This window comes from Saccopteryx bilineata, chromosome 10 (assembly GCF_036850765.1).
Source record: "Saccopteryx bilineata isolate mSacBil1 chromosome 10, mSacBil1_pri_phased_curated, whole genome shotgun sequence".
NCBI classification, from domain to species: domain Eukaryota; kingdom Metazoa; phylum Chordata; class Mammalia; order Chiroptera; family Emballonuridae; genus Saccopteryx; species Saccopteryx bilineata.
Window position 1 is genome coordinate 82,058,466 of NC_089499.1, and position 24,656 is coordinate 82,083,121.

Sequence of the window (24,656 nt, forward strand, 5' to 3'; positions counted from 1 at the left end):
AGGCATACACAGCGCAGCACTTCCAAGGAGTGTCATAAAGGGGAGCTGATGGGTAGATGATGGAGACAGAGAGTCAAAACTCATTTTTAAGATAGGAGAAATGATAGCATGTTTGTATACTGCTGGAAATGATCCAGTAGAGGGGAGTTTTGATGTTGTAGGGGAAAGGCGGGGGAATTTCTGAAACATTGGGAAGGACTGGCCTGAGGTGGGAACCTGGGCAGTTGGCCTGTACTAAGAAGAGAAAAAGCACTGTATATATAAAACGCAGGAGTAGGACTCTGGAAATGCTCTTACCACTTCTATTTCATTAGTGAAATAGGAAGCAAAGTCATTTAGGTGAGAGAGATGGGGATGTGGGGAGTGTAAATCTGAGGATCAAAGAGAAAGTGTGAGTTCACTTTCATCATCTGAGAGAATAAAAGAGCAGATGAATTAGAGCAATGGAACATGATTGCTGAGCAATAAGAAAGGCCCACGTGAGCCCTTATTACCCCCATTAGTATGGGTTTTCCCAGCTTTAGTGCAAAGTCAGTGGAAAATTACAAATAAGAAGGGATGAGGTTTTGCCAAATACGACAAAGCAAGAAAAATTATTGAATACATTTTTGAAGGAGTCAACATAACAAACCATGAAGTTTCATCTGGATAAGGAAAGAAAGTGAGACCACAAGGGGGTTAAGGGGCATTATAGAGAGGTAGGAGCCAGAAGGGTCAAAGAATTATAAACAGCTCTACATGAAATCACCTCAAAATGATGATAAAGGGCCATCCAGAAAGGATTAAAACAGGTACGGTATCCCAGTCACTTCAAATGCTCTGTGAAACAAGAGTTATGGAAGAGTATATACAAATAATTGCATATCATGTTTTACATCCTTTGCTAAAATGGGAAGAAAAATATGTGAACATTTAAAAAAACATTTCATCCAATGGGTTAAAATAAAACACATTTAAAAAAATAAAACACATTTTGTTGCTTGAAAGGGAAAAAAACTATAGAAGTCAGAATACTAAAGAGAGTAAGCCAGAGAGACAGGAGGCAGGGAAAGAAACATGGCTGAGGTGTAGACAAGTCAGATGTTGCTGATGAGTTCTAGTGTCTGATCTTGGCGAGAAGCAACAGAGGGAGACTGTAGAACGAGGTCAGTGAGGAGAAGACTTAAAGAACTGAGAAGCTGAGTTTTAGAGGAACATCCACATAAACAGAAGTAAATCACTAAGCATTAATGACAGCATGTTGGAGAGAGAACAGTGAGCCTGGAGGTAGGTCACTGTAATGGGATCTGGCTCAGCTGTGAATGGGATACATAAAGTCATAATAATTTAAGCATTAAATATTAGTCTGGCCAAAATTATAACTATATTGGGAGGCAGGAAGGTAAAAGGAGGAAGAAGCATAGTTGGGGTGGGGGGATGACAGGTAGGGGTGAGGAGAAGGATGCTAAAAAAGTCCTCATCTTTTGTAATGGAGAGTCAATAGATAATATCTAAAAGTGAACAAACAAGAAGTAGAAATTCAAACAAGGTATTTAGAGATATTCCAGTAAAAACCAAAAGTATCAATTATAAGACAAACTGATTACCTCTGGGTGGGAATGAGGGGTTAGGAAATGGGAGGTGAGAAACAAGAATGCTGATTTTAAATAACAAGCCTTAAAGAACTACTTGATTCTTTATGCTGTTGCATATATAACTGATCAAAAATAAAAACTTAAAATAAAATTGAAGCTGAGTTGTTCACATGTGAATAATGATGCAAGCTCTAATTAGGTGTTGTTATTCACCATCCCAGATTAATCAGATTCGTAAGAGCAGTCTAAAATACTCACAAACTCTTGTCTTTTCTTTCAGGAAGGATGCCATCTCGTTAACTGATGCATTTGACTTTACAGATCAGTGTTTAAATTCAGCCCTTGGCTGTTACGATGGAAATGTCTATGAACGTCTCTTCCACTGGGCTCAGAAGTCACCAACCAATACTCAGGTAGTTGAGTAGAACACATTATAAATTATGTAAGAGTGCAGAGAACAGCAGTGAATACACCTCCCATGTTTTCCCATTTTAATTGATTCCCATTAGGTTAGAAATCGCTTGGCATAGCATGTCTATTTAAAATATTTTGAGAATACATAAAAGAAACCAAGAACGGGGGTGTGGACTGGCAGGAACTCCGAGTCTGTACAGTAATCAGCAAACACACTGTTCAGAAACTGATCAAGGGAATTAGGAAGAAGACCGAAACTCTAAATCATGGCCTGACACACTCAAGGGCATATACACATGGCAAACTGGCTTTTAAGTAGCAAAAATAAGAAGTCAGATCACACCTCATCTTATTTTCAGCCTCTTAACTCTCAGTTTTGTGTTGATAACAGTGGGTATTCAGAGGTGTTAGAAGTTTGAATGGGAGTGGGGGGGGGGGCGTTAACTGTCTGCTAGAGATGCCTCCTTCCTCTTTACTTTAAGGAACACAATCCCAGGAACACAGAAAGCTGTTGCACTGCCACTGCTAGCCTAGGACAGCCATACAAATGACAATTACAAAGTTTATGGAGAGAAGATCCCCAGCTGTCCTAGGAGAAAGCACCAGAACTCTAAGTCATTAACAGAAGAGGGGGAAGACTCATCAAATTCCACTGGTCTAGGGCCAGGGTCCCAGATTCTGCTGTGAACCTCACTGGGAAAAGTTATGAATGTTGAGTATATTAACTGGAGTGGAGAAATAAACCCTGTCTTTAGAATTGGGGGACCAATATTTAATAGATTTGATAAGAACAAAGAAAGTCTGTAGGTACATAATTATTTTAAGTTTTAGCATGCAAATATGTTATTCAGATGGTGAAGCTTATTCTTTTACCTCTTAGGTCCAATTTCAGAAAAGGTGTCTTAACACCTCATCAAACTGGCAACTCTCAGGCTTTTGTTCACACTTTCCATGGTGGTAGACTGACTCTTAGCATTCTGCATCCTGTCATTAGTCAGAGCTTAATTTAACATGATCATCCAAAGTTATGAAGACAATGGGTTACCCCTAGGATGGCTGTCAGATAGGCTAAGCCATTTCGTTCATTCCCTGACTCTAGGAAGGCATCCTTTCCACTCAACAAGGAATTAGAAACAACTTACTAAAGAAGGTATGATACATTTACTGTTTAGTACAGTTGAACTAATACTAGTATTTTACTTTTCCTAATGCTTTTATCTCTCTTTCTAATATTTAAACCCTGACATAAAACTATAGCAGTCCTCCCACCCCAGAATAGCTCTGAGGTCTAAAAAGGTATATACCCTTTGGTGCCCCAGAGAAAAACCTGCCCTGCTATGACACCTGTCAGGAATGCTGATGTAACCTAGCTCAATGTGTTTTACTCACAACACAAGGAAACATGCCTGTTCTCCTGACTTCTCATCTTCACTAAAGCACATTGGGGACTTTCCTGTCCTTTATTGTTTATAATCTTTATTTTAAATAACTTAATCTGGATATTATATGAGGACAGGTTTATGTATGGAGGGGCATGACTGACCCACAGCATCAACAGATGTGGAAAAACGTTGATGCACTTCACCATTCACTTTCCCATTTTCTCTTATCACCTATCACCTGCCACTTCACTGTGAACATGGATGGAGTCCGCATCTCCCTCATTCCGGGACCTATTACAGAGTAGATACTTTGCGTTTATGGTATAAACATTGTTTTATGACCTACTCAGTGAGACAAAGCACACTGCTGCATACACAACACAGCAGACTGCCATTCTGGCTTCCATTACCTTACTAAAAGGGGACAGGTACAGCAATGTGGCTTTTTCACACAAACTATTTTGGAAACAGATTATAAATGACCTTGGAGAACTGTTTCCAATTAGTTAAAACAATACTCAGTTGACTGCTAATATACAGTCACATAGTATTACATTTCTGGCTCCTCTAGAGAACCACCAAAATGACACTTTTAAAGTATTTTTTAATCCACTGTAGATAATTTTGAAACTGCAATAAGACATCTTTCATTTGCACTAGTAAAGAAAGGTACACAACAGGTAGCTCAAATAAATTAAAATAACAACTATGTTAAAACATGCCTTGTAGACACAAAAATACAAATGGGAATATATTTCACTGACATTTTCTAACAAAAGAAAGGTGTTATGCTAAGTTAAATGTCCTAGAATCCTAAGCCAGTCTTTCTTCTGCCCAGGCAGGTAAGTGTTGAGCTTTATACCAAAACTGAGTAATACACCTGCCATAGTTTACTCAAACCATGGTGTCTGTTTTCTTCGCTTTTTTTCCTAATCTGGATGCTATTTCAAGCCAGTTTTTCTACAGTGAACAGCAAAAGGCTATTGCCCCTTCCCACATAAACTCGTATCAGTGATTCCCTACAGATGCAAGCAGTAGAAGAAACATTGGGAATAATTTCAAAACAAGAATCCTGTTTCCCCCCAATTATTCTGTTGTAAAAGTTTGTCCAAGTAGTTGCTAGATGCCTTAAACATATCTACTGATTCAATCATTCAACATATTTACTGAGTATACGCTACATGCCAGAAACTATTCTAGGTACTAAGGATACAGTGGTGAGCAAGATCACAGACGCTGTCTTCAAGGAGCTTACCATTTTAGCCTAGACAGGCAAAAAGTAAACAAAAGATGGGGACAGAGCTGTGAAGGAATGAATCAAGACATTACATTAGAAAATAATAGGGATAACCTTTTCTACATAGAATACTGCTTACCTGATTCCATCTTCTGATTCCTTGGTTTATGGTTAATGTTCAATTTCAAAAAGCCTGAGTCAAGCCTTTTATTTGTAGTAAGTTCCAAAAGCAAATGATAACTGTTATTTTTAATTGGCCACCTGCATCTACAATTTATAATGTACTTGAGAAAACGAAGGATGCCCTTTGGAAAAAATGTTTCTCCATATGTTCACACAAAACAAATTTTAAAAATAATTTTTAAAATTAAGAATCTTATGTAATGTTAATTTTGAAACTAGAAACTTAATTTGGAAGTAAAAGTTATTAATCCTGGCAGAAATATCCTGTGTTAATAATGCACTTATTTCTATAAACAGGAGAACCCTGCCTATAAGAAATATATAAGACCACTATTACAAAGTTGGAGATCCAAGCTATGAAATAATCAGCACCATTCAAGAGGCACCACTATGTGATAATGGTAGTATGACATATCTATCATTAAAATTCTTAAGTACATATATGTGTGTTTCTTACAGTCATTATCTTATAGAGCAGGGGTAGGGAACCTATGGCTCGCGAGCCAGATGTGGCTCTTTTGATGGCTGCATCTGGCTCACAAATCTTTAATAAAAAAAAAAAAGTTAAAATATAAAACATTCTCATGTATTACAATCTATTCATTTCCTACTGCTCATGTTCATGGTTGCGGGTGGCTGGAGCCAATCACAGTTGTCCTCCAGGACAACACCAAATTTTTATTGGATAATGCGTAAGGTACACGGGTCATTGTATGGCTCTCACGGAATTACATTTTGAAATATGTGGCGTTCCTGGCTCTCTCAGCCAAAAAGGTTCCCGACCCTTGTTCTAGAGACACAGTCTGAAATGAATGAAGTATCTGTGATTTACCTCAAAATAATCCATGAGAAGAACAAAAAAGGGAGTGAATAGTTGTTGATGTTGGTCAATGGGTACATGGGGTCTTTAAACTATTCTCTCTTCTAAATATGTTTGAAATTTTCCACAATAAAACACAGTAGCCCCTGGCCAGCTGGCTCAGCGGTAGAGCATTGGCCTGGCATGTGGAAGTCCCAGGTTCGATTACCAGCCAGGGCACACAGGAGAAGCACCCATATGCTTCCCCACCCTTCCCCCTCTCCTTTCTCTCTCTCTCTTCCTCTCCCGCAGCCAAGGCTCCATTGGAGTAAAGTTGGCCCAGGTGTTGAGGATGGCTCCATGGCCTCCGCCCTCAGGCACTAGAATGGCTCTGGTTGCAACAGAACAACACCCCAGCTGGGCAGAGCATCACCCCCTGGTGGGCATGCTGGGTGGATCCCCATCGGGCCCATGTGGGAGTCTGTTTCTCTGTCTCCCGCCTTCTCACTTCAGAAAAATAAAAAAATAAACAGAAAAAAAAACAGTAGCATCTACATTGCTCACAAAAATTAGGGGATCAGGGAATGTGCAGATACTCCAGTACTTTCAGCCTTTTGTATATAATACATTTTCACCAATGAAATAAAAGTTGGTTTTCATGAATTTGCATAATAAAACAACATTCTTTGATTTGTCATTTGCTTTTTGATGTTCTTGTTTAATAAAAAAAAATCAAATGCTTTTTTATCACTTCATATTCATTTTGAAATATCCCCTAATTTTTGTGAGCAGTATATCTCATTAAATGTCAGGGTTTTGTTTTAGATCTAGCAAAAACCAATAAACCTAGTAGTTATCATTGGAGTCTACAGCACACATTTATCCGAGAGTTTAAAAGGACACACATGTGTACAAACACCATCCTTCTCCAAAAGTGCCTACATTTGTTATTAATCTAAATAAAACATACAGCCCTAAGACTGTAACTATCAATTTTTTAAAAAGTCAACTCTACCACAGAAGATTAAAATTTCATAAAAGACATAATTGTCTCAAATTACCCAAATATAATCAAGCTACATTTTTCATATAATTTTCAGTTGCCTAAGCATATAAAACACTCAAAATTAAATGCTACCAAGTTAAATTTTAAAGTATCTCAGATGGCTACTTTTTCTAATTTACTCATATAAATAATCATTTTGTTGTTAATAATGAATAAATCTCCAAAAATTTACAAAGAGCAAACATCTCCAGTAAACTGGACAAGGATTTTAACTCATAAAAGACCTCATAAGTTTTTAATTTTTAAATTTTTTTCTTTTTATTTATTCATTTTAGAGAGGAGAGAGAGAGAGAGAGAGAGAGAGGAGAGAGAGACAGGGGGAGGAGCTGGAAGCATCAACTCCCATATGTGCCTGACCAAGCAAGCCCAGGGTTTCGAACCGGCGACCTCAGCATTTCCAGGTCGACGCTTTATCCACTGCGCCACCACAGGTCAGGCCAAGTTTTTAATTTTTAAAAACTTGGAAAGGCAGCCTTGGCCAGGTAACTCAGTTGGTTAGAGCATTGTCCTGACCTTCCAAGGTTGCAGGTTTGATCCCCAGTCAGGACACATATAAGCATCATCCAACAAATTCATAAATAAGTGGAACAAATCAATGTTTCTCTCACTCTCTGCCCGCCTCCTCTCTCTCTAAAAAATAATGAATCAATCAATCAATTTTGAATTAAAAATTTAAAAATAAAAAAAACCTTGGGAAGGCAAAACCAAATCATTTTATCTCATGTTCACCTCAGCTAACTTAACAACACATTAAGTGGCTGGATTGGTTTTTTTCTTAGGTAACCACTAATCAATTTGAAGTAGGAGACAATTTTCTAAAAACAATCTCATACTAGTATTTACTGAAACCACAGCAACCTGCCAATGACATTAAGGAATTTTAGTTTGAAGAGGGTAAAAATGGGGTAATTACAGGTTTCTGAATGGTGGTCATTTGTCAAATCTTAAAATAAACTATCAGGGAGATATGAGTCAAAACGGATGAAAGTGTTTTCATCTTCCTTTCAGAGGCAGAATCTCAAATGAGAAAAGGAGAGACCTGCTCCAGGCACACAGCCTTAGACCCTTTCTCCTATAGAGCAGGGAAGACCTTAAAGACAAACTAGGAAGTCTCACTCTAGTTAATATAACCCTTCCTGTGAGTAACTCCCAAGAAATAGAATCAAATGCAAAATAAAACTACAGTGAAAAGTATTGTACACATATCTCCCACTGTTCCAGATCCTTCATGCACTGCAGTTCATTTCCTCTCCTCAGGAATAAACTTAACTTTACTAATAACATACATTTGTGGGTCAAAGAGTCAGTTCATCTCTAAACTCAACACAAGGTTAGGATAAGGGTCATATATGGAGCTATGATAAATGGTGGCTTATTGAAGAAACATCTTTAATCTTCAACATAAGTCTTCCTTGACAAAATTTGTCAAACTGCATTTTCTCTGTTCAAATTGTACTTTTAGATAAAATTAATAATCCCATATATTCCTGCTTTAACCACACAGGAGAATTCAATAAACTGCATCTTAAGGTTCCACCGAATCCTCAGAATCAAACACAAGCGTGCTTTGGCAGTGTATAGTGGTACATAAAACAAACAGTGCTTACTTGACACAAAGAATATGATTTCCCCCTTTAAGTAACAAATGTCAATAAATACAAACCTAATTTTTCTATTTCATTTTTTATTAGGTTTTTTTTTTTGGTAGACAGTACACTTGGGAATTATACTGTACCAGGCATAAGAAGTAAGATTTCTACCACAGGGACATTTTGTATTCAGAATCCAATCTAAATATTTCTAGTCAGACATTACCATGGCTATAGATATTTGGTTGCTTGATTTATATGCATAGAAAGAAACAGTTGTTATAACTGTAAAAAGCAGTACTTAAGTACTTTTAAATGATTGGAACAGTTTTCCTTTAATATTACAATACTGCTTATTGGTTTGGAAACTAGGTCACCCTAAACGATGTTTTGATTTTTGTCAGACATCAGACTCTGTTTATTCTTCCATTCCTGCATTTTTAGCCTTCTAGTTGAGATAGGGACCATTTAATCAGAAAACATTTTAGCATTGTAATAAAAAAAGTTCTGTTAAGGGTAGGTTATATACCATAGTAATTTTCAGACTTTTTATAAAAAAGGTATCTAGAGGCGCTGAACAGGCACATGCATACTCAGGGTGAAGGAAACCAAACAGAAGACTCTGTGAAAGTACAAAACTTCCTTCTAGTCCTCAATGCCTTCAAATAAATACAATTAAAAAAAAAAATCTCACACTGTGATTAAAAAAAAAAATTAGTCTCTTCCATCTCCTGAAGAGTCAGTTTCTAAAACTTCTCGCAGGGTTGGAAATCAATCATCAGTCTTTCGGGCCAACCTACAGAAAGTCCAGTTGTGCTCCACTGTGTTCTCATTGGCCCGCTCACTCATGTGGTGCACTCGGGTGTTGCGGATTGCGAAGCCTTGTTTTGTGATATATTCCATCAGGTGGACCCGCAGAGAAACTTCCTGGTGATAATCACAGGGGCCAAAAGTGAAGGAAACTTGACAGTCTCTGGTGTCCATCATGTGCTTGTTCCACTTTGTAAAATAGTTTGAGATACCTTCTAGTAAGGAATGGACCTTGGTGGTGATGGTTAACTGGGTTATGATGACAGCTACTGGATTGGAGTACTTAGAAAGCTTCCGAGTACTAGATAATTCGACAACTTCTTCAAAAGTATCCATAGGATACAACGGCTTAGGGTCATTGAGACACTGAATCAAGGGCTCAATCTGATAAAAATCTGCTTCTTTTCGAAGCAGATCAAATTCCTTAAAATCCAGAGGCAAGGTCAACTCTGAAGTTCTTAGGAAGTTGAGGACATATCTGAAAAGAGGTCCATCTCGATCGATGAAGTAATTGCCTTGAGGATCTCGAGCTGTGGGGAAGTCCCCCCCAAACATGGCTCCGAGCATGGAATCCGGGTATCGTGTCAGTGTGGTGAGAGACGTTGTGTATAAGTGTCCACCTACATTTAGCGTGACTGGGTCAGTCATCTGAAATGTTTTAAAGATATAATTAGTCACCTAGAATTTTTTTTTTTTTGACAGAGACAGAGAGTCAGAGAAAGGGACAGACAGACAGGAAGGAAGAGAGATGAGAAGCATCAATTCTTTGTTGCAGCTCCTTAGTTGTTCAGTGATTACTTTCTCATTTGTGCCTTGACGGGGGGGGGGGGGGGGCTACAGCAGAGCGAGTGACCCCTAGTCACCTAGAATTTTTAAAATCCTAACTGACAAATTAAGAAAAATGTTAACTTTCAATGATAAACCCACCTAGTTGCAGGGATATAACATTATAACATATGCTTTTTTTTTAAAGAATTTATTTATTCCCTTTTTTTTTTTTTTTTTTAGAGAGAGAGAGAAACAAAGAGAGAGGAGAAGGGAGGAGCAGAAAGCATCAACTCCCATATGTGCCTTGACCAGGCAAGCCCAGAGTTTTGAACTGGCAACCTCAGTGTTCCAGGGTAGATGCCTTATCCACTGCGTCACCACAGGTCAGGATAACGTATGCTTTCAATCAGCTGATTTTAGTTAATCAAAGGAAAGATTTCAATAAGGGAAAATGGGGAATAAATCTAATTCTTTAAAGATATACTAAGAAAAGATTTTAAAAGTAAATAAATAAAGACATACTAAGAAACAAGGGCATAACTTCCAAAGCCGTTTAATTTTAGGCCCGGTATCTAAACAGAAGTTTCAGATGATAGTATATTATAGAAAAGACAAAGGCCAATCTAAAATAAACTAATATAAAGAGAGACTTTCATTTTTCTTAACTCAATTTGACATAAAACAGGCAAAAAAAATTAATTTGGTAAGTAAAGAATCTACTTTCAGTATTTCTTCTCCCCCACCCCCCCTGGGAGGGTACAGGAAAATTTATTTTAAAGACAAAAATTTGTACAGACCTAATCTTCATAATTTTTTCATGGCAATAACAGTACCAAACACCAAGTTAAAACACAGTTTGATCAAAACAATCTCATATACCCAAAGGCTAAAAGCAACTTTCAATTTCAAAATCTGATAGTGTATTCACTTTTGTAACATTAATGTTGCAATCCTGCCTTCTGTTTTATATACCTTCGGTTTTAGAAAGCACATTTAAGAAAAAATATAAAGGCCCTGGCTGGTTGGCTCAGTGGTAGAGCGTCGGCCTGGCGTGCAGGAGTCCCGGGTTCGATTCCCGGCCAGGGCACACAGGAGAAGTGCCCATCTGCTTCTCCACCTCTCCCTTTCTCCTTCCTCTCTGTCTCTCTCTTCTCCTCTCGCAGCCAAGGCTCCATTGGAGCAAAGTTGGCCCCGGGCACTGAGGATGGCTCCATGGCCTCTGCCTCAGGCGCTAGAATGGCTCTGGTTGCAACAGAGCGAAGCCCCAGATGGGCAGAGCATCGCCCCCTGGTGGGCATGCCAGGTGGATCCGGTCAGGCGCATGTGGGAGTCTGTCTGCCTCCCTGTTTCCAGCTTCAGAAAAAAAAAAAAAAGAAATAAAAAATATAAAGACAGACAGACTTCAAGTACTAGGCAAATAAAATATTTATCATAGGAAAAGAGAAAAATAGGACGACACATGCACACACAAAAAAGTACAGAGGAGAGAAGTGATGCCTTCTCCACAGTTATTCTCCCTAACCAGAAGGAAATGTCCACTGTATCATTCCCTATTAGACCCTTTTCAGAGTCACTGTTCAATTAAGAAAAAATGTTAAGAGCAATAAACTTTTAAGTCCAAAAATCATGGGCTCTCTCAAATAAGTGATTATAAAGTTACTTTGAAAGTCCATACTGAATTTGCTTACATAAAAACACAAAAAAAACTCCCAAAATACATTTAAGTAATTTTCATTCTTACAAGATGTATTATAACTAAAAACACATAAGAATGGGGGAAAGACATACAAAAATAATTTGACAACCTTCAGAATGCATCTGCAAAATCCTCTCACCATATAGGCCCAGTCTCCATTATCCATCTGCTCCAGCGCTGCGTCTGGGGAGCCCAGGTTCCAGGGAAGCTTGGGGAGCGGAGAAAGACATGACAGCACATGTAACTAGGAAAACAGAGAAGGTTTTCCATCCCACAGCGCAGGCAAAACACCAGAAAACTACTCATTTTAACTCAATTAAAATCTGCTACAGGGCAAAGATCTGGGGAAGAAAGCATTCTACTGCAGTGGTCGGCAAACTCATTAGTCAACAGAGCTAAATACCAACAATATGATTGAAATTTCTTTTGAGAGTCAAATTTTTTAAACTTAAACTATATAGGTAGGTACATTCCTTATTGAGGTAGCGCCTGCAACGTGGTATTTTGTGGAAGAGCCACACTCAAGGGGCCAAAGAGCCGCATGTGGCTCACGAGCTGCAGTTTGCCAACCAGGGCTAGGGCAAAGATTTTCAACCTGTGTGCCACAAGAATTTTTAAAGCATGAAGTACCTGACTATTTAGTCAAGGGCACTGACCTCCTTTCCCTTAGAGCAGTGGTAGTCAACCTGGTCCCTACCGCCCACTAGTGGGTGTTCCAGCTTTCATGGTGGGCGGTAGTGGAGCAACCAGAGTATAAATAAAAATATTTAACTATAGTAAGTTGTTTTACAAAGATTTATTCTGACAAACTTAGCGAAAATCCAACATAAAGTACTTGGTAAGTAATTATTATTATATGCTTTAACTTGCTGTAACTCTGCTTTATAAATTTTATAAAGTAAAGTTACTTCCCTACTTTATAAATCACCATTACTGTGTAACCAGTGGGCAGTTAGAAAATTTTACTACTAACAGAGATACAACAGTGGACAGTAGGTATAAAAAGGTTGACTACCCTTACCATAGAGTGTCAAATAAAGAAATAAAAACAGTCAACACAACAATGGCTATCTGGTGTGAATGAAACAGAATTATATCTATGTTTGTGTGTTTTTTGTCAGATTGCCAAAAAAAAAATGTATTTTTGGTGTGCCACAGAATTTCAGTAATTATCTGTGCTATGAAATGAAAAAGGTTGAAAATTGCTACTCTAGGGCCTTCTATAAGCACTTTATCCTTCCCACAGCATGTACCTAATCTCTTCAGGGAAAGAATTAGCCTATAACTAAACAAGGAGGAAGAACCAAGTAAGTAAACTACTCATTCAAATCCTGCCTATCTTCTCCAAAAATTCAATTTTTAGAATTTATATAGAAGAGCATTATGATTAACTCTACAACCTTATCCTGTACAAACCTATCATGATCCTTATCTAAAAGGTTGGTTAAAAGAAAAGGAAGAAAAAGTAACCTTCTTTTCCATCAGCATTTCAGCTATACAAACTGAACATCTTAATAAAAGCATCAAAAACCATAAATCTGGCCCTGGCCAGTTGGCTCAGCGATAGAGCGTCGGCCTGGCGTGCAGGAGTCTCGGGTTCGATTCCCAGACAGGGCACACAGGAGAGGCGCCCATTTGCTTCTCCACAACTCCCCCTCTCCTCCCTCTCTGTCTCTCTCTTCCCCTCCTGCAGCGAGGCTCCACTGGAGCAAAGATGGACCGGGTGCTGGGGATGGCTCTGTGGCCTCTGCCTCAGGTGCTAGAATGGCTCTGGACGCAACAGAGCGACGCCCCAGAGGGGCAAAGCATCGCCCCCTGGTGGGCATGCCGGGTGGATTCCGGTCGGGAGCATGCGGGAGTCTGTCTGACTGCCTCCCTGTTTCCAGCTTCGGAAAAAGAAAAAAAAAAAAGAAAAAACCCCATAAATCTCCAGGACACCAGTACCACTTTGCAAGAGAAATATATCAGAATGGTATTTCATAACATAAAAAGTTATACTTCAAATACAGATAACATTTCATTTTATACAATAATCAAAACAAACAAAATAATTTAAACACCAAACCATTAGAGCAGAATATGGGGCAAAAAGAACCTTACAAATCTGTTTCAGAGTCACTCAACCCGCACTTAGGGAGAGCCAGTCTGAAGACATTGATCAACGCCCCCAATAGTTATGATGCCAGTTTGAATTTATCTACAATTTCAAATCACTTAAACAACTTCCCAGTGACTGGATTGCTTTAGTCAGTGCCCTCTCATATCATTCTTCAAACCAACCAGCAAAGCAAATTTCAAAAGCTCTGACAAGACAATAAAACATGGACTTAACCAGTATTTATCCAGGAAAAGCACTGGCTTTTATATGTGGTCTTTAAACAGATTTACTTTTCCCACTTTTAGAGGAATCTGGCACACTATTCCCAGAACAGGCCCTGGCTACAGAAGATCACAAAGGCTCTTTCTCAAAAGGTCACTCAGGCATGTAGAGAACATTTGCATAGCACAGCAAGGGCTGAAATCAGAGCCTGAAGCATCTATTTCTCCACCTCGTAAATTTTTCAAAGCAAACAAGCTAAAAAGTGAACCAGACAATGCGCAGTCAGTATTTACTCTCCACATTCAGCAATTGGATATAGATAGGCCTCAAATGCTGTATGTAGAGTGAGAAATGGAACCAATGTCAAATTCAGGGCTGTTGTGACAAGCTTTCATTCCCTTGACTTGCTTCACAAACAGTATTTGAAGAGAACCAAAAAACAGGCTTTACCAATTTGTATTACCAGCACCTGATTCAGTTACTGATAAAAAAAAAGACAGTTAAGTAACTAGTTAAAAGGCCAGTCATCCAAGTTTTGGTAAGATTCTCATCTTTGGCACCTTCCCATCACCCAAAGTACTCATTCCTGAGACCCTCAAAAATAATTTAGTCACCAACACTTATTGTAGGTCATTAAATATTATGTGCAACATGTATACACAGAAACAGGAAAGGTACAATCCTTACCCTCGGGGAGCTTTTGATCTACGGAGAAAGGCAACATACAGCACCTTAAGTATAGAACAGAATTCAAAAGTGCTGTATAACAGACTGGCAGAGGCCTTCTGGAAGAAAGAGCAAGAACAGTGCAAAGTAGCCTGACCAGGCGGTGGCACAGTGGATAGAGCATTGGACTGGGATGTGGAGGACCCAGGTTCAAGACCCCGAGGTCACCAGTTTGAATGACTGGGCTCATCTGGTTTGAACAAGGCTCACCAGCTTGAGCCCAAGGTCGCTGGCTCGAGCAAGGAGTCACTCGGTCTGCTGTAGCCCCCCGGTCAAGGCACATATAAGAAATCAATCAATGAACAACTAAGGAACTGCAACGAAGAATTGATGTTTCTCATCTCTCTCCCTTTCTGTCTGTCTGTCCCAATCTGTCCCTCTCTCTGTCTCTGCCAAAAAAAAAAAAAGAACAGTGCAAAGTAGAAAAATATAGGACTTCTGGCAAGAGTTTACTCAGTAGACCTCTGCAGGAATATCTGGACAACCTGAGAAGGGATTCTAGAATGAAGAAACATTTTAAGTAAAAGGGGGTGGGGCCTTTCTCCCCACACACAATATTCCTGATACCGCAAGCAAAGCATGAATTACTGTCTCCATATTATAATGCAAAATAGAGAAACAACAGATAAGTGGCTTTGCTCTAGGCTCCACAGTTGGAAAGTAACTGATTAAGAACTTCAGTTTTATGACTCTTAGTTTAGATCTTTCCATTAAGCCCCTCCTGGAGTGGAAATTGAAAGAACAGAATCCAAGAAATTGAAAGGATTTACTTTAGACCCCCCCCCCAAAGCTATCTATTAACCCTATCCACCTAGTACTGTTTTATTTACAAATGTAACAGTAAGTCAGTCTAAGTGAAGTCATAAAGGTTTGTAAAAATTCCCCTGAGGCAAAATAGCAAAAACTTTTCACTAGTGTGACTGAAGGCTGCTGTCCTGTCTATAGGTCAAGTAAAGAACTCCAATACATGAATATCTAAATGGTTAAATGAGAAATGGGGACCAAAGACAAGGGAAAAAACCACACATCATCAGTGTTACAGCTGTTATGCAAGGTCTGTCCACTGTTAATCCCTTCTTTTTTACTGCTAAATGAAAACAAGACAACTTCTTGAGCAATCATAAAAAGAAAATGAGATGATGCCCCTGAATCTGTACTACAGAAAAGGCCAAAGTTCTGTACTGGTACAAAGATGCAATAAAACTTCAAGCTTAATAATTCAAGAAAGCAATTAGGGGAATCTATATAAGCCCATCTCTCTTAAAAAGCATCCAAGAGCCTGACCAGGCAGTGGCACAGTGGATAGAGCGTAGGACTGGGATGTGGAGGACCCAGGCTTGAGACCCTGAGGTCGCCAGCTTGATTGAGTGCAGGCTCAACTGGTTTGAGCAAAGCTCACAGCTAGGACCCAAGGTCGCTGGCTTGAGCAAGGGGTTACTGGTCTGCTGTACCCCACGGTCACGGCACATATGAAATAGCAATCAATGAACAACTAAGGTGTGGCAAAAAACTAATGATTGATGCTCCTCATCTCTCTCTGTTCCTGTCTGTCTGTCCCTATCTATCCCTCGCTCTGACTCTCACTCTGTCTCTGTAAAAAAAAAAAAAAGCATCCAAGAGTCTCCTTACAGTTATGTACAAGATACAGCAAAATAAAATGAAGTTACTATTAGTCATTCCCAATAACAAGAACCAAACTATGTAAAAAAAAAAAAAAAAAAATCAAGTTGTTTACTAAAGAGCTCTAAGAGAAAAAATAGTATTAATTAGTTAAAATTATATCTCTACTCCTTACTTCTAAATATCCACTATGGAGATACTTAGATACAGCAAGAAACAAACCAAAAAAAGCAGGAACTTTCCCAGTCTTCCAATAACTGGATAATCAGCCTCTGAATTGATGACTATTAGGAACATCTCAGAGACAATACAGATGAATGAAATAAAAAATAATCCAAAAGAATTTCCAGAATAGCTTCAATCTCTTCTAAATCCCTTTCCAGAGCTGCTAACAATTAGAAAATTATTTATTTTCTTCTCTTCCTTCTAGCAGTTTCCAGTGGATGGCTTAATGAGAAGTTAAATGACCACAAGACAGGCAGCAGAATGAAGATCTTGAAATGGATATAAAATGGACTTGTATTATTTGATGAAGACAAAGAAAAACTTAATATTTCAAAAAACTTTCCAGGGATGGAGACTATGAGAGTAACAATGAAAACATTATTTCTTTAAAAGTGACCTGCCTTGGCCCTGGCCAGTTCGCTCAGCAGTAGAGCGTTGGCCTGGTGTTTGGAAGTCCCAGGATCAATTCGTGGTCAGGGCACACAGAAGCGCCCATCTGCTTCTCCACCCCTCCCCCTCTCCTTTGTCTCTCTCTTCCCCTCCCACAGTCAAGGCTCCATTGGAGCAAAGTTGGCCTGGGCACTGAGGATGGCTTCATGGCCTCCACCTCAGATGCTAGAATGGCTCCGGCAGCAATGGAGCAACACCCCAGATGGGCAGAGCATCGCCCCCTGGTGGGCATGCCGGGTGGAACCTGGTAGGGAGCATGCAGGAGTCTGTCTGTCTCCCCGCTTCTAACTTTGAAAAAATACAAAAATAAAAATAAAATTAAATTTAAATTTAAAAAAATAAATACAAGTGACCCGCCTTACTAAAGATCATTTTAAACAACAGTGAGTGAACCCAAGCATAATTATAAAGTTCAGCGAAAGGCTCCAGACCCTGTAAAATCAGCTCACCTGGAAAAATCTGACCTTTGGCCCAAATAAAATTCTTGTGGCAACAACTGGGTGCCCATTCCCCCAAAAATATAAACTACTGAAAATTCACCCATGTTTGAGCATCAAATGTTAATAACTAATATATAAATTCTGTTAGCAGATAATTAAGAAAAATGCTAAAGAATTTGTAAAAGCCTTAAGAGAACTTGCTAAGAATTTTCTAAAAGTAGCAAATCTGGAAAATGCACAATTAAATATGTTATTACAAAAACCCGTGAAAGCCAATTTCCTCACTACTGCAGAATTGCAATTACAAGCTTCGCGGTTATGATGAACTAATTTAACAAATATTATCATTTCAGGTACAAACTAAGAATTTTCTGGGCAAAAGTTCTACTCCTGTATAACAACTCATACACTGCAATACACAAACCTCCAAATTTGAATAAATAATAAAAACCTAGAGCTACTGCCTTTCCAAAGGTTCCAGGTAGCCTTTTTTAAATGCTTTTCTATTGAAATCTTTGTGTCTGGCATTCAGAAAAGAAGACTCAATTCCATCTATACATACCTTCAAATTACCTTTGTACTGAATTTCTCTGTTCTTGAAACATGGGAGTTGAAAATGAAATACTTTTTATAGTAACTAGTTCAGCGACATCTAAAGGAGTGTTTTGGGTTAACACTCACACACAGGCTGGCCCAAGTATCAACCAGGCACACAAGGAGAATGTGACTGTGATGTTAGGTTACACTTATCCATACCACTAAAGGAATACATTATCTTTCCCTAAAACTAGTTCTTTTTTTCTTCTCCTTTCCACATGGTCTAGAGCAGCGGTTCTCATCCTGTGGGTTGGGGGTCGAACGACCAAAACACAGGGGTCGCCTAAAGCCATCAGAAAATACATATTTATTATACAATACATTTTTAAATAAAATATATATTTCCGATGGCTTTAGGCGACCCCTATGTTTTGGTCGTTCGACCCCCGCCGGGGTCACGACCCACAGGTTGAGAACCGCTGGTCTAGAACAAGGGGTCCCCAAACTTTTTACACAGGGGGCCAGTTCACTGTCCCTCAGACCATTGGAGGGCCAGACTATAAAAAAAACTATGAACAAATCCCTATGCGCACTGCCCATATCTTATTTTAAAGTAAAAAAACAAAACGGGAACAAATACAATATTTAAAATAAAGAACAAGTAAATTTAAATCAACAAACTGACCAGTATTTTAATGGGAACTATGGGCCTGCTTTTGGCTAATGAGATGGTCAATGTGCTCCTCTCCCTGACCACCAATGAAAGAGGTGCCCCTTCCAGAAGTGCGGTGGGGGCGGATAAATGGCCTCAAGGGGCCGCATGCAGCCCGCGGCTGTAGTTTGGGGGCCCCTGGTCTAGAAGAAAGGTTAAGTTGAAATATGACTTTAATACTAAAGGGCTGTCACAAATAGTCACAAAATTCTTTAAATTCATCTTACCCTCACTCAGTTTCTATAGGATGAAAGAGGGTAATACCACCTTTCCAAAAGCAGGAATACTACTTAGACACAATACAAAGGCAGCAAGTGACCTACAGGGTGACAGATTGGGACTAAGGTTCTGAAGTAATACGCAGGCCGGTGCAGAGGAAAGAGCCAGGGTGAGGATCTGTATACCAATTCTGCTCCAATTCTATTTATGAGACCCTGATTAAATCACCCCTTACACCCAGCTGCTTCTTTGCAAAAAAGGAGAAAATAAGTGAGATGCTGAATAGAAACCATGTGTAAACTGGCAGGTATTAACAAATATGAAAATACAAATGACAATATAAACAAATCTGTGGTAAATTGTGAAACTTGAGAGTGGGGACACAAGTCCTCTTAATTTGCTGCCAATATGCCCAGGGCCCCCTTTTTCCCCAGAGCTCCAGAAGGGAGAACGATGGGTACAGGGAGGATGCAGCTTTTACAGAGACTGTCAGACATCTGCACTCTTGACCACAGAAGGAACTTCTTGAAAGCATGACACAGGATTATCTCCAAGGTAAAGATGAATCCAAATAAATACGTGCATTCCATCTTAAATAGACTCCAAATATCAAAACCGAGGGCACACTGAGGGATGCATAGAAAGATCATTCAAGTATTCCTTTATGTAGTAATGCTTTGGTTTAAACATGATGTATGAAAATTCAAACCGCACATACCTTAGGAACAGCATTTGTGACCATCCTGATCACTCAATCTTTAATATAGATGGCATTACACAAAATGAAGCATTAGTTTGGGCTGATGGTTCTCAACCAAAGAGCTAGTTCCCTCACCCTACTAACCCTGTAGGTAAAAAGATTTTCCTTTTCCTAGAATACACACTTGTTCATTTGAAAACATTAGGCCTGTGCCAAACACTGTCCCCTAGCTTCTTTCCCACCCTGGAATCATTCATGCACCTGGGCAAACGTGACAGCAGAAGAGGACATGCCAAGGGGAAATGCTGAGACGCTCAGGCTACCCTAATCATTCTTAGCCAAACTAGGTCACCCGGCTCTCTCAGCACCCGGACCTAATCTATCAAAAAGTCCTAAAACTGGATTCATCAACTTTGTGCTAGAACTGGTCTACTTGAACAGAAACTTGATAACTTCAGCAACCCACCAGCCCCACCCGCGGACAGCCTCCACCGCCGTTAGCCCGGCAGGTGCTTCGGGGCTCCCCAGGCCCATGGCCACGTGTCACCTCCGACACCAAGCATGACAAATACCAAGACACACACAAATTTGAGCCTAACTACTCGGCTGCAGTCGGAGGGTCTCTCCCCCGAGGCAGGACTCCGAAGCCCTACCGTTGGCTTTCAACTCGGGCAAACGGCGGCTCCTAAGCGCCACGCCAGAAACAGTCCTTCGCGAGCTCACCGCGAGGTGTCCGCGGCCGGGCGGTGCCTCGCCGACTAAGTCTCCCACCCCCGACCCGACCCGGCCCTGCCCCGGCGTGGGGGAAGATGCTCGGGGCCCAGGCGGGGCAGCGCACCGGAGCCTGGACCGGGGTCCGCCGAAACCGCACGTCCCCGCGGGCGGGCCCCGCGACTCCCGCCCCAGACCGGCCACTCGGCCGAGGGCAGCCCGCCGCGGGCCCGTGTTAGCCCCAGAGCGCGCCGCCCCGGCTCCCCGCGGTCCCCTCAGCGCGGCCCGGCTGCCGCCCGAGTCTCCTCAGCCGCGCTTCGCCGGGCGCTCCGCGCGGGCTTCTCCTGGCGCCCGGCCCTCGCGAGCCCCGGCCCCTCACCCCCGGGCCCGCCCCCACTCACTGCACGACGGTGGCGCAGCCGGGCCGAGACACACCAGCGGCGGGGGAGCGCGAGCGCGAGGGCGAGCGAGCCCACACCCGGAGGCGGCGGCGGCGGCAGAAGGGACGACTGAGCCCGCGCCCAGAGTTGCGGCTACAGCCGCCGGGCGCTGGAGGCGCCTCCCAGCAGAGCTGTGGCGCCACGAGCGCGGGCGCCCCCTAACGGCGGCGCGAGCCGGAGGCCAGAGAGCCAGGGCCCAGAGGAACCCGGCAAGGCTCACACAGGCCATCCGCGCAGGCTGACTCCGCGTCGCCCCGCAGCCCCAGTCCCGCGCCCTCAAACCCTAGGCCCCGCCCAGTACCCGCCCCTACGTCCCACCTCTGCCGGCCTTTCGGGATCAGGCCAGTCCTCCAGCAGGCCCCACTGTGTGCGTCCTCGGACCTTGGGCTCCCACAGCTGTTCTTCTTGTCACGAACATGTACGGGGTCCAGACCACAGGAGATACAGCGGCCACCAAGATGGAGGGGGTCCTAAATAGAGGAGAAAACAGACAAGACCCAAGGAAACGGCTAGTAGACAAAATCATGACAAGCTCTGATGTGTTGAGAGGTGCATGATAAAAGGAATTAGCTGGAGAATAAAGCAAGGGGACCTCTGCTTCAGGTGCAGTGGTCAAGAAAGTCCTGGATACTGGGCTTGTAGTCAAGCCCCTCCTGTCCTTGTCCTCCATGGGGGAGGCGACTCTAATAAGGTCACCTATCAGTCCTGGTAAACAGCGTAGGGAAGGGCAGCCAGACCTGAAGGGTCAGCATGGACAGCCAGATGGGAAGAAGGGCAGAGCTGATTTCAGCAGAAGAAAAAGACCAGTGCAAAGACCCTGAGGCCTAAAGGAGCTGGCCCTACATGAGTCTGGGCACACATGTTGCCCTCATTTCTCCAGGAAGGAAGCCAAGACTACAGAGAGTGGGGAATTACATAAAAGTCTCAGAGCTAATTGGTCTCCAAGAATAGACTGCTTTGTCCTGACCAAAAAGTTTGGTTGGTTGGAGCATCATCCAGAAGTGCAGAGGTTGCAGGTTCAATCCCCCTGTCAGGGCACATAAAGGAACAATTTGATGTTCCTGTTTCTCTCCCATTCTCTCCTGCTGAAATCAATAAAGAAAAAAAAATTTAATGTCTTTAAAAAAAAAAAAGATAGACTCCTTCAAACTCTCATTGCTTCAGCTAACCAGATCTCAGTCCCCTTCCTGGTGGGATCAGGTATATACCTTGATTTTGCCATTTCCCCTTTTTCACGAGGATAACCACTGGCCTTAGAAACCCAACTGTGTCTTATGTCTGCATGTACATGGGCATGTGCATGTGGCTCTGAGGTTTAACTTTTATCGTATGATTATCCCAGTCATATCTGATACTTGGTTTTTCTCTGAAAACTCAAATTGATAGGTTAAATAAATGACATATGCGCCTGACCTGTTGTGGCTCAGTGGATAAAGCGTTGACCTGGAAATGCTGAGGTCGCCTGTTTGAAACCCTGGGCTTGCCTGGTCAAGGCACATATGGGAGTTGATGCTTCCAGCTCCTCTCCCTTCTCTCTCTCCTCTCTCTCTCTCTCTCTCTCTCTCTCTCGCCCTCTCTCTCTCCTCTCTAAAAATGAATAAATAAATAAAAATAAAATTAAAAAAAAATAAATGGCATACGCTTCATCAGCATGATTGAGTGCTACATTACCATATCCAAAAAGACTAGGTCAGTTTACAGGGAAATGTGTGAGAAATGGTAGTGCACAAAATGGTATATACAACATGATATAATTCTAATTTTTTTTATTCATTTTAGAGAGGAGAGAGAGAGGGAGAGAGAGAGAGACAGGAGAGGAGCTGGAAGCATCAACTCCCATATGTGCCTTGACCAGGCAAGCCCAGGGTTTCGAACCGGCGACCTCAGCATTTCCAGGTCGACGCTTTATCCACTGCGCCACCACAGGTCAGGCTCTAATTTTATTTTTTAAACCATAAATATACATAGATAAATCCTTTGAAGGACATACAACAAATCATTGATCGTAGTTCTCTAGATAGTAGAATGGGAATGTTAATGACTTATACTTTCTAAGGTTCTTCTGAATTTTCTATATTTTCAAGAATCAATATTGAATTTATAATCAGAAAAATATTAAAAATCAGAGGGTTTTGGTTTTGTCTCTGTTTTTAACAAAAGAACGATAGTGGCAAAATTATCCAACACTCAGATCTCTAAGATTTGGTGCCCCTGAAAAATCCAGATCTGCCCTGGGCTTACTGGTGTCCTTCAAAGGGTCATTTCCTCTCTCAGAGCTTCTAATTCCCCCAACTAAAAACTGAGAGAAATTAACTCTGTCAATGGTTTTATGTTTTGTTTTGTTTTGCTTTTTAAATTTTTTTTTAATTTAATCATTTTAGAGAGGAGAGAGAGAGACAGAAGGGGGGGAGGAGCTGGAAGCATCAACTCCCATATGTGCCTTGACTAGGCAAGCCCAGGGTTTCTGTCAATGGTTTTTACAAAACTATTCTTACCTACCTGTTAAAGTTATTATTGCTATTATAAGTTATATTTTTAAATTTATATTTTATAATGTATTGATTGATGGTTATTGAAATGCAATCAGTTTTTATATAATAATCTTTTATTTTACAAATTTGAACTCCTTTTTAGTTCTAAGTTTATAGGCTCTCTTGGATTTTCTGTGTAAATAATCCCTAGAGTCTTCAAGTAATGATAGTTTGGTATCTTCTCTCTTTCCTTTTCCTTGTTTTACTGTGCTCACTAAAATCTCCAGCACAATGTTGAGTTGCAGGAATGATCATGGTCATTTCTATGTTGTTCTTAACTGTTTCTAACATGTCACAATTGAATATGATGTTTGTTGTATATTTTTGATAGATATTTTTCATTGGGGTAAGGAAGTATTATTCTGCTGTGTTATGAATGGTTGTGGAAATGTATGAAATGTGAGATTTTTCACCCTAATGTAATGAATTACAGCCATAGATTTTATTACATTTAACATCCATGCATTCCTAGAATAAACTTACCTTGATGGTATATTACTTTTTCAATATACTGCTGGATGCTGTTTGCTGATTTATTTATTTATTTTATTTCTGAAGTGAGAAGTGGGGAGGCAGAGAGACAGACTCTCACATGTGCCTGATCGGGATCCACCCGGTAAGCCCACTAGGGGGCGATGCTTTGCCCATCTGGGGTGTTGCTCCTTTGCAACTGGAGCCATTCTAGCACCTAAGATGGAGGCCATGAAGCCATCCTCAGCACCCAGGCCAACTTTGCTTCAATGGAGCCTTGGCTGTGGGAGGGGAAGAGAGAGACAGAGATGAAGGAGAGGGGGAAGGGTGGAGAAGCAGATGGGAGCTTCTCCGTGTGCCCTGGCCGGGAACCAAACCCGGGACATCCACACCCCAGGCTGACACTCTACTGCTGAGCCAACCAGCCAGGGCCTGTTTGCTGATTTTATTATTTGGGATTTTTGTGCCATATTTATGAATGCAACATGTTTACTATTTTCCTCTCTTATTCACTCCTTCTCTGATTTTGCTATCCAAGTTACATAAGTCTCATAAAATAATTAAGGAGTGGGTGTCTAGTCACTAGAGCAGCTTCTGTAAGACTGGGGTTTTCCATAGTTTGGGTTTCCTATAGGTTTCTCCTATAAACCATCCTGGTTTAGGGCTTGGGGTTGGAAAGCATTTACACTGATACCCCAACCCACAACACTCAATCTGGCTTCAGGGCCCACCTTTCCCACCTAAACAGCTCTTGTGGGGTCACCGGACACCTTGTTGCTGATCTTTTCTTCCCCTCTCAAGCCTCACTGGAGGACATGCTGACCACCTTCTGAGAGACAGCCTCATCCATGCCTTGTTCTAGCTCCCCTCCTTTCTCGGCAGCACCTCTCAGACACGGGGAGACGTTCCTCCTCCGGCTTTACTCACCCCTCATCCAGGCTTCCAGCCAAGGCCATCATCTCCTCTCGGTCTCCTCCTCTCCGTGGACTGGTTTGGCCACTTCAACAGATTCCATCATTGTCTCTAAGCCCAAAGG

General features: G+C 41.2%; 2 protein-coding genes across 13 annotated transcripts in view; one reads left to right on the plus strand and one right to left on the minus strand.

Moving 5' to 3' along the window:
* Positions 1-5,191, plus strand: part of ACOX2 (acyl-CoA oxidase 2) — a 30,641-nt gene extending 25,450 nt beyond the window's left edge. Inside the window, exons 14-15 of the mRNA XM_066244998.1 lie at positions 1,855-1,987; positions 5,088-5,191. Coding sequence (XP_066101095.1) covers positions 1,855-1,987; positions 5,088-5,150 — 196 coding nt within the window. The 3' untranslated portion in view covers positions 5,151-5,191. The remainder of the gene's footprint in view (positions 1-1,854; positions 1,988-5,087) is intronic.
* A 3,121-nt stretch (positions 5,192-8,312) lies between these two features.
* The window catches only part of KCTD6 (potassium channel tetramerization domain containing 6), a 77,855-nt gene continuing 61,511 nt past the window's right edge, over positions 8,313-24,656 (minus strand). The window contains exons 3-8 of one of the 12 annotated variants that reach the window (XM_066244993.1): positions 24,548-24,643; positions 23,633-23,901; positions 21,586-21,700; positions 20,937-21,088; positions 11,658-11,726; positions 8,313-9,702 (exon numbers count right to left, since the gene is read on the minus strand). In XM_066244993.1, the coding sequence (XP_066101090.1) occupies positions 9,016-9,702; positions 11,658-11,684 (714 nt within the window). In that variant the 5' untranslated portion in view covers positions 11,685-11,726; positions 20,937-21,088; positions 21,586-21,700; positions 23,633-23,901; positions 24,548-24,643 and the 3' untranslated portion in view covers positions 8,313-9,015. The other 11 variants (XM_066244985.1, XM_066244986.1, XM_066244989.1 and 8 more) reach the window with 11 other exon arrangements.